Source organism: Emys orbicularis, chromosome 23 (genome assembly GCF_028017835.1).
Source record: "Emys orbicularis isolate rEmyOrb1 chromosome 23, rEmyOrb1.hap1, whole genome shotgun sequence".
Lineage (NCBI taxonomy): Eukaryota > Metazoa > Chordata > Testudines > Emydidae > Emys > Emys orbicularis.
In genome coordinates this window covers 4278603-4287942 of record NC_088705.1, presented here as the reverse complement: position 1 = coordinate 4287942, position 9340 = coordinate 4278603, and the positions used below count along the sequence as shown (strand labels likewise).

Here is a 9340-nt window from a genome sequence, read left to right as displayed (position 1 = left end):
CAAAGCCATGCATTCCTCCCACCAACTCACAGCCTGTCGTAACCCTCTGGGGCACGGCCCCATCAGGAGGGCCAGGAGCTGCTATTGCTCAAGTCCCCACGATCCAGCCTGGGTGAGTAACATGCCCTGAGCAGCGATGGTAGGGGACATCTGCCCAAGGAAGATTTAACCCACCAGAGGAGCAGGAAGGCAAGGATGGGGGCCAGCTCTGCACCCGTGCTGAGCAAAGAAGGAGTTCCAAAACAGGCAGGAGCAGCCCTGGAGAAGCCTTTCTCCCTGGCAGCAGCATGAAGGCAACAAGGACAACACTGCTGAGGAGGGAGACGTGCCACTGTCCACGTCCCTCGAATCTTCAGATCCAGCCGAAGCCCTGGGAGGCCCATGTCCCAGAGGAGCACTGGGGGCTGGATCGCCTAGGGGTGGCAGCAAGTGAGATCCAGGTGGGCCGGGTGCATCCGGGCAGGTTGGCTCAGACTCGCCAGCAAAGCTGTTCCTGCCAACCTCCTGCCACGAGGCATGGTGTCAGGGAGCGGATCTCCAGCTCACACCGGGCACTTAGTCACCCACCCATCAGGCCAGGGAGATGCTGTTACCAGGTGACCTTCCACATCCAACTGGAAGAGCTCTGGTGGTGAGTTCAGATTCTCACAACAGGGCCAAGGCACTGGAGGCTGGTGCCAGAGTGGACCAGTGCCCTGGAGAGGGAGCCGAGCTAAGCCGTGAGCCATTCTCCCAGTGGCCTCACTAGGAGGAGGTGAAGGAGGAGGACCGGACGTTGGGTATGGATCTCTCCAGCGGGGAGGGGGGCAGTGGGAGGCACCGGACGATCTTGCGTGCCGTCCTCCACAGATCAGCCCGGAAGCACTTGATGGAGAAGCAGTAGATCAGCGGGTCGATGCAGCTGTTGAGGCTCAGCAGGGCCACACTCAGGGTGTGCAGGATGTCCAGAGTGGAGGGTGGGCTGCAGCCGGGGGTCTGCGTCTGGCCGGCCACCCAGGGGGCCAGGGTGAGGTGATAGGGGGCCACGCAGACCACGAACACCAGCAGCATCCCCAGCACCATGGCCCGGGCCAGCCGGCGGTGGCTGCCCTGGGAGGCAGTGGCCGAGAGCAACCTCATGATGGAGGCATACGCACCCAGCACCACCAGGAAGGAGACCGCGAAGAAGCCCACCATGGCGTAGGCGAGGTTCCTGTGCCACGCCAACTGCTCAAAGCACTTGGTGCCCCGAGAGCCTGCCCAGGTCTGCTGGGCTGCCAGGAAGGGGACGGCACAGCCCAAGAACAGCAGCCAGACCATCACGCAAGCTGCCACGGCCCCGTGGCGCCGGTTCAGAGCCAGGTCCAGCCTGGCCACCCGGACGGTGCAGTAGCGATTGAAGCTGATGAGGGTCATGAAGGCGATGGCGCTGTAGGTGGCTATGTAGTAGGCAGCCCCGGCCAGACGGCAGATGGCGTCCGAGAGGGCCCAGTGCCCCCCGGCCAAGTAGTAGGGAATCCAGAGGGGCAGGGTGAGGTTGAAGAGGATGTCGGCCAGCGTGAGGTTGATGAGGTAGATGCGGATGGCCTTCCTCACCTGGCCACTCTGCAGAAAGGCCAGCAGGGCCACCAGATTGCCAGGCAGTCCCACACAGAGCACCAGGCAGTACACCAGGGGCACCAGCACAAACTGCACTGGGTCACTCGGCTGACACTCCCCGTGGGCAGCGCCCAGGGGTGCCTCCGTCGCCTCCAGCCTGGCCGTCCAATTGTTCATCGCGGCACCACTTGCCTCCGTCGCCTCCAGCCTGGCCGTCCAATTGTTCATCGCGGCACCACTGGAAGACAAGAGGGGGCAGGGTTAGAGGGGAGGCGTGGGCTGTGTGCCTGAAAGGGGGTCAGAGTCCTGAGCTGGGCGGGGAGCTGACACTGATTAGGAGCTCCTCATAAAGCTGTGTCGTCAACCTGGCCCCAGCACACCTTGCTGGGTAGGAGGAGCCAGCCTGACCCCCTCAAACTCCAGAGAAGTTCCATCTATCCCTATCCCCACGCCTCCACCTATCTATCTCCCCATCCACCCATCCCCTCTATTGATCTATCCAGCCAGCCAGCTCCATAAATACCCCTCCAGCTATCTCTCCATCCACACCCCTCCAATCAGCCATCCAGCCACCCACTCCTCTCTCCATACAGCCCCTCTATCTATCCATCTCCACACACGCTCCTCTATCCATCCAGCTAGCATCTAAGCACTGAACTCACAGCAAAGCCTAGAAGCATAAGACTCGGAGCAAACACGAGCACAGCGGCCACAGGCAGAGTTTGGGGGGTCATGGAGGGCTTTGAGTGTGCAATGCAGTGAGTGCTGCAGAGGAGACAGGAGATGAGCTGCTCCCAGCTTGCGCCCTGAGGCAGGGTCCAGGACTCAGAATTTTGTTTATAAAGAGAGTGATTAACAGCGGATTAAGATAAGAAAGGGCTGTTAGGAGGTTTCCTAAAGTTAAATGATCTGTTCCAAGCTTGGTGAACTGGGAAAAGTAGCCTAAATGATAGAAAATAATTATAGATTTTTCTACAATTGTTTCAATTGTTGTATTCAAGAGGCGGTAACAAAGTTACTCATGTCTTTCTTTGAGAAGAGAACTGATTTTTTTAGACAAAAGAAATGCAGTAGATCTAATCTACCTGGATTTCAGTAAAGCGTATGATGCAGTTCCACATGAGAAATTAATTAAATTGGATAGGATGGGGATTCATATGAGAACTGAAAGGTGGATAAGGAACTGGTTAAAGGGAAGACTACGACAGGTCATACTGAAAGGTGAACTGTCAGGCTAGAGGGCGGTTACCAGTTGAGTTCTTCAGGGATCAGTCTTGGGACCAATCTTATTAAACGTTTTTATTACTGATGTTGGCACAAAAAGTGGGCGTGTGCTAATAAAATATGCAGATGACACAAAGTTGGGAGGTATCGCTGATACCGAGGAGGATCAGAATATCGTACAAGAAGAGCTGGATGACCTTGTAAACTGGAGTAATAGAAATGGGATGATATTTAATAGGGCAAAGTGCAAGTACTTAGGGACTAACAACAAGAATGTTTGCTATAAGCTGGGGATGTATCAGTTGGAAGTGACCGAGGGGGAGAAAGACCTGGGTGTATTTGTTGATCACAGGATGAATATGAACCATCAATGTGATGCGGCTGTGGAAAAAGCTAATGCGGTCCTGGGGTGTTTCAGGCAAGGTATTTCCAGTAGAGACAGGGAAGTGTTAGTACCATTATACAAGGCACTGGTGAGACCTCATCTGGAATCCTGTGTGCAGTTCGAGTCTCCCATGTTTAAAAAAGACTAATTCAAACTGGAACAGGTACAGAGAAGGGCTACTAGGATGATCTGAGGAATGGAAAACCTACCTTAGGAGACTCAAAGAGCTTGGCTTGTTTAGCCTAACCAATAGAAGGCTGAGGGGAGATATGATTGTTCCCTATAAATACATCAGAGGGATAAATACCAGGGAGGGAGAGGAGTTATTTAAATTAAGCACCAATGTGGACCCCAGAACAAATGGATATGAACTGGCCACAACAAGTTTAGACTTGAAATTAGGTGAAGGTCTCTAACCATCAGAGGAGTGAAGTTCTGGGAGGGGAGCAGTGGGGGGAAAAAACCCTAACTGGCTTCAAGACTGAGCTTGGTACATTTCTAGAGGGGATGGTATGACAGGACTGCCTACAATGGCATGTGGCCCATCGGCGACTGCCTGTAGCAAAAATCCCCAATGGCTGGAGAGGGACACTAGCTGGGAAGGGCTAGTGGTGGGTCTTGCCCACATGCTCAGGATTTAACTGATCATCATATTTGGGGTCAGGAAGGAATTTTTCCCTGGGTCAAGTTGGCAGAGACCGTGGGGGTGGGGGTGGGGGGTTGCGCTTTCCTCTGCAGCATGGGGCACGGGTCACTTGCAGGTTTAAACTAGTGTCAATGGTAAATTCTCTGTAACTTGAAGTCTTTAAATCATGACTTGAGGACATCAGTGACTCAGCCAGAGGTTTGGGGTCTGTTACAGGAGGGGGTGGGCGAGGTTCTGTGGCCTGTGATGTGCTGGAGGTCAGACTAGATGATCACGATGGTCTCTTTTGACTTCAGTAAGAGTATCTGAGTACGACTAGACATTACAATTTAAACCTCACCAGTGTCCCGTAAGTGACTTGCTACAAAATGTCAGAACACATTAGTATTAGAGCTGAGTGGGTCTAATATTGATTGAATTTTCTTTCTTGCTATAGGAATTGGATACAATGCTCCTGTCAGATAATTTCTAAGTTGTTATCTGCCAAAAAACAAGTGTTTTCAGTTGCCTAAGTAGCTCCTGGAATCATGGTTAAAGTTCTCCCCCTCCTCCCCCCGAAAAGTCTGAAATGGTGCCCCTGTGGACAGGCAGGGAATTCGCCCACACACACGCGCGGCCCCGTTAGCCTGACTGGAGCCCACCCCCCAATCATTGAAGTCAAAGGACACTGATGCTCAGCGCTCCATGTGAACTAGGCAGCCCAGCCCTGTTGGAAAAAGGGGAAGAACCTGGCCCTTAACCCAGCAGCTCTCTGCAGAACAGTGATAATCAGGATGGCCCATTTCAAACAGCTGAAGGTGTCAACTGTTTGCAATGGGCCATCCTGATCATCACTACAAACGTTTTTTTTCTCCTGCCCACCTTAATTGATTAGTCTCATTAGAGTGGGTATGGCAACACCCATTTTTTCAAGTTCTCTGTGTATATATATATCTTCCTACTGTATTTTCCACTGCGTGCATCTGATGAAGTGAGTTTCAGCCCACGAAAACTTATGCTCAAATAAATTTGTTAGTCTCTAAGGCAGGGCCGGCTCCAGGCACCAGCCCACCAAGCTTGTGCTTGGGGCGGCACCTGGAGGGGGGCAGTGCGGCGCGGCGCTCCGGCTCTGGCCGCCAGGGAGAGCGGAGCCCCAGCCAGGCTCTCCGCCCTCCTCCCGGGGCTCCGGCCGCCAGCGGAGCCGCGGCGGGCTCGCCGCCCTCCCCCCGGCGCTCCGGCCGGTTGGGGAGAGCGGCCCGCGGCCAGGCTCGGCGCCCTCCCCTGCCACGCTCCGGGGGCGGGGGGGCAGCGGGAGGCTTTTTTGCCTGGGGCGGCAAAAAAGCCAGAGCCGGCCCTGCTCTAAGGTGCCACAAGGACTCCTCGTTCTTTTTGCTGATACAGACTAACACGGCTACCGCTCTGAAACCTGTCACCACTCTCTATGTGACTCTCTGCTCATCATGCACTGTCAGCAGCCATGCGGCAGTGGAGGAATCACCCGAGAACCCTAACCTCAAACCACAGCCTGCCACCTGACAGACAGACAGACAGATTGGCCGTTAACTTCTCAACCAAGCAAGTGCAGTGCTTCCCGCTGCTCGCCCCAAGGCAGACGGTCGCTCCAGAAAGCCATGTGGGTTAAGGAGGAAGGGATTGTCGCTCTCTGGATCTGTGCTCCCCTCCTGTCCATCCAGCTATCCCTCAATCTAACTATGCACATCTGACTGCCTAGTCACCAGGCAATGCACCCATCCCCATAGCATCTGGGCCCCAAACAGAGCAGGCCAAGCTCTTCACCTCCACAACCCAGCTGGAGTCATTATCGCATGGGAAATCAGCGCCAGGTTTCACCGGCAGCAGATGTTGAGGAAGGCACCAGTGGCAGCAATGGGGAGTTGGGGGTTTTCTTTCCCAGGCGTGGGATCCAAACGCCAGCTGGTCCACTCTGGGCCGAGTGGATACAGGGGCTGGGACAGCAGTCAGCGCCATCCCCACGCCCTCCTCCAGACAAACCAACGCCTTCACTTCTGCAAGGGGGCGGGGCATCAGTCGCTGGCTGAAGTCCGTCCCCCCAACACACGCACACACACGCACACACTTTCTGCAGCACCCCCCCCGCCTCAGCCCTTTGCCTGGACCATTCAGGAGGCGACTCAGCGGTGCCTTGCTCAGTCGGAGCGTGGCCAGGAGGAGCAGCACTGTGGTTCTCACGAGCAGCCAGGCCGCGCATTCTCTATACAGTCCAATTTCCCCATCCCTTTCAATCCTGGGACTGCAGCCCAATCGAGAACCGGAGTCCAGCAGTGGCTCTCTGCTCCAAGAGCAGCCAACGTCAGTACTTTCCCTGCCCCATGACCTGGCCCAGGAGAGGCCTTGAGGCTGAGAGGCCATGGCCAGTGGCCGTGCATTAGAAATACCAGGCCCGATTGCATGGCTAAAGGTGGAAAGGACAGATGGGCCCTTGCTCCACTGCAGATATTTCCAGCTGCCACATAGATCTGTGCAGCAAGCTTCAGCAGCAGCCTCAGCCATTCCCTGGGCCAAAGGAGAACCCCGAATGCAGAGGCAAAGGAAGCCAGATTTAGTCTGGCTTGATCAGGGGCAGCAAGTTATATGGGTCCGTGGTGCCCGGGCTCCAGCAATATTCAGGGCCCGGGGGCCCGGCTCCACCGATGTTCGGGACCGGTCTCTCCCCTGGCCCTGCGTGCCTCCCCTGGAGCGTCCCTGCCTGTGCCCTGGGCAGCGGGTGGCTGCCCGAGGGAGCGGTGCCGGCGGCAGGCTGAGGCATTTGGGTGGAGGTGCAGAGGAGTGAATGGGTGACCGCAGCAGCTCAGGAAGCCCCAGGCACAGGCGCCAACTTTCCTTGGCGTCGGTGGGGGCTTGCGCCCCCCCCAGCCCCGCCCTGACTCCACCCCCTCCCTGCCCCTATTGGATCCCTCCCCAAATCCCTGCCCCGGCCCCGCCTCTTCCCCAAGCGCACCGCGTTCCTCCCCCTCCCTCCCAGCGCTTGCAGCGCGCAACAGCTGTTTTGCGGTGCAAGCGCTGGAGGGGCGGGGAAAGCAGGACGCGGCAGCAGAGGTGAATGGGGCGGGGCGCTGCCGGTGGGTGCAGAGCACCCACCAATTTTTCCCTGTGGGTGCTCCAGCCCCAGAGCACCCACGGAGTCGGCGCCTATGGCCCCAGGTGGCTGCTTTGGGCTTTTTCTGTCCCTTCCTCTCCTCCGCTTTGCTTTTCTTTTGCTAGTTTCCCTCCTGTGTGGCTGTAGCCAGGGCACTCCGACACCCGCTCCCCCCACGCTTCCTCCTCCCCATCTCCACTCTGGGGGGAGAAACTCAGGCTGTTTTCCTGTCTCCTCGCTGCAAACAACTTCACCGCTTCTCCTCCTCCCCCGTCCCACTGAGCCAGCTGCTTCCCCTCTGTCTCCATGGGTGCAATGCCCCATGGCCAGCAGGACGTCTCACTGCCCCTCCCGCACCTGAGCGGCTCCTTTCAGGGCTTCTCCTGGGGTGCAGCATGAAGTCTCCCCCTCACCCCCCCCCCGTAGTATCTCTCCAGAGATGAGGGTGGGAAAAGTTTGTTGGTTGTCGGTTTTCCCTCTGAACTCATAGCGCTCTTGTTTTTGAATGAGGATTTCTTGCTCCGGGGAAGTGTAACCCCCTGGACTTGAGAGGGGCCCTAGGAGAACGTGCAGTGACCGTGGTGTGGGGTGAGTGTGCTGCTGTGGGGGGAGGGGGGCCTCTCCCCTGGAGCTCTCTGCTGCCAGGGGGCAGAGGGGTGGGGGGAGTCATCCTCTCTGGCCCCAGCCCCCCAAACTCCTCATTCCAGGCCCCACCCCGCCAAAGCCCACACCCCCAGCCAGAGCCCTCACCCCCCCTCATCCAACCCCTCTGCGCCGCCCCTTACCCCCCTGAACCCCTCATCCCCGGCCCCACCCTGCACCCCTCACCCCCGCACCCCAACCCTCTGCCCTAACCCTGAGCCCCTCCCACACCCCAAACCCCTCAACCCCAGAGCCCTCACCCCCCCACTCCAACCCTCTGCCCCAACCCTGAGCCCCTCATCCCCGGCTCCACCCCGTACCCCTCACCCCCGCACCCCAACCCTCTGCCCTAGCCCTGAGCCCCTCCCACACTCCAAACCCCTCATCCCCAGCCCCACCCCAGAGCCCTCACCCATTCCAACCCTCTGCCCCAGCCCTGAGCCCCCTCCTGCATCATAAACCCCTCATCCCCAGCCCCAGCCAGAGCCCTCACCTCCAGCCAGAGCCCTCACCCCCGCCCGCATCCCACCCCTCACCCCCTCCTGAACCCCTCATCCCCGGCCCCACCCCGCACCCCTCACTCCTGCACCCCAACCCTCTGCCCTAGCCCTGAGCCCCTCCCACACCCCAAACCCCTCATCTCCAGAGCCCTCACCCCCCCCACTCCAACCCTCTGCCCCAGCCCTGAGCCTCCTCCCGAGCCCCTCATCCCCGGCCCCACCCCGCACCCCTCACCCCCGCACCCCAACCCTCTGCTCTAGCCCTGAGCCCCTCCCGCACCCCAAACTCCTCAACCCCAGAGCCCTCACCCCCCCACTCCAACCCTCTGCCCCAGCCCTGAGCCCCCTCCTGAGCCCCTCATCCGTGGCCCCACCCCAGAGCCCTCCAGGCTGTCACAGAGAGAGGGATTTCCTGGGGGATTTACCAAGCCCCCGTGAGTCAGAGGCACAGCTGCATCCAGGGCCGAGGGTCTAAGCCACCGAGCGAAGATCCCGCAGAGATGCTGCCCCGGCTCCAGCTCACAGCTGCAGGGGCTTAGCACTCCTGCCACAGCCGTGTATGTGCGCCCGTCGGAATGTCCCTGCCCGCGTCCTGCTCCAGTCAGGCAGTGCGGCTCCCCCTTGGCCGAGCCAGGCGCTGGCTTCTCTCTGCCTGGCAATCACTGGTTCATCGGCTGTGCCCACTCGCCCTGCGCTGCTGCCAGCCACACGCTCCCCTCCCACGTGGGGAACCGACAACAGGCTACGTTCCCACCGGGAAGGAACGAGCAACTCAGATCGGATCAGCAGCTACTGCCCTGCCCCAGAGAGGGGCCAGCTTCCAGCAAAGGCACTCGGCCACTTGTTCAGTGCTGAGACCAGGGGGTCGGACATTCCTTCCTGACCGCAGCAGGCGATCGGTTTGAGCCCTGAAGCTTGAGGTTGAATCACTGCCCCTGTGACCCTGCCTCCAGCTCGCACAGCTCTAGGACTTACTGACACCCAGAAAGGTTTCCTGTCTCCCCCCACCGCACACTTTTGAAACACCGACTCACTGGACACTAGCGGGGCCCCTCGTTAGCAGTCTCAGCAACGAGGCCAAGCACACAGAAAGACTGGCTAGCAGTGGCCCTCCTGGGGCGGGAGTCCAGGAAGCTGCTGCTCACACTGTCCCTGCTCTGCAGCTATTCAGAGGGCCTCCGTCTGCTGGGCTGGCACATTTACCAGCTCTGAATGTGCAGGGAGCAAATAGGTGTGTACGCCCGTCTCCTCCCCAGAGCCAAGGCAAC

General features: G+C 58.5%; 1 protein-coding gene across 1 annotated transcript; it reads right to left on the bottom strand.

Moving 5' to 3' along the window:
• Window positions 1-744: 744 nt before the first annotated feature.
• Window positions 745-1755, bottom strand: LOC135893683 (platelet-activating factor receptor-like). The gene has a single exon (XM_065421576.1). It carries the CDS (start codon window positions 1753-1755, stop codon window positions 745-747), a length of 1011 nt encoding a protein of 336 aa, XP_065277648.1.
• Window positions 1756-9340: the final 7585 nt, after the last annotated feature.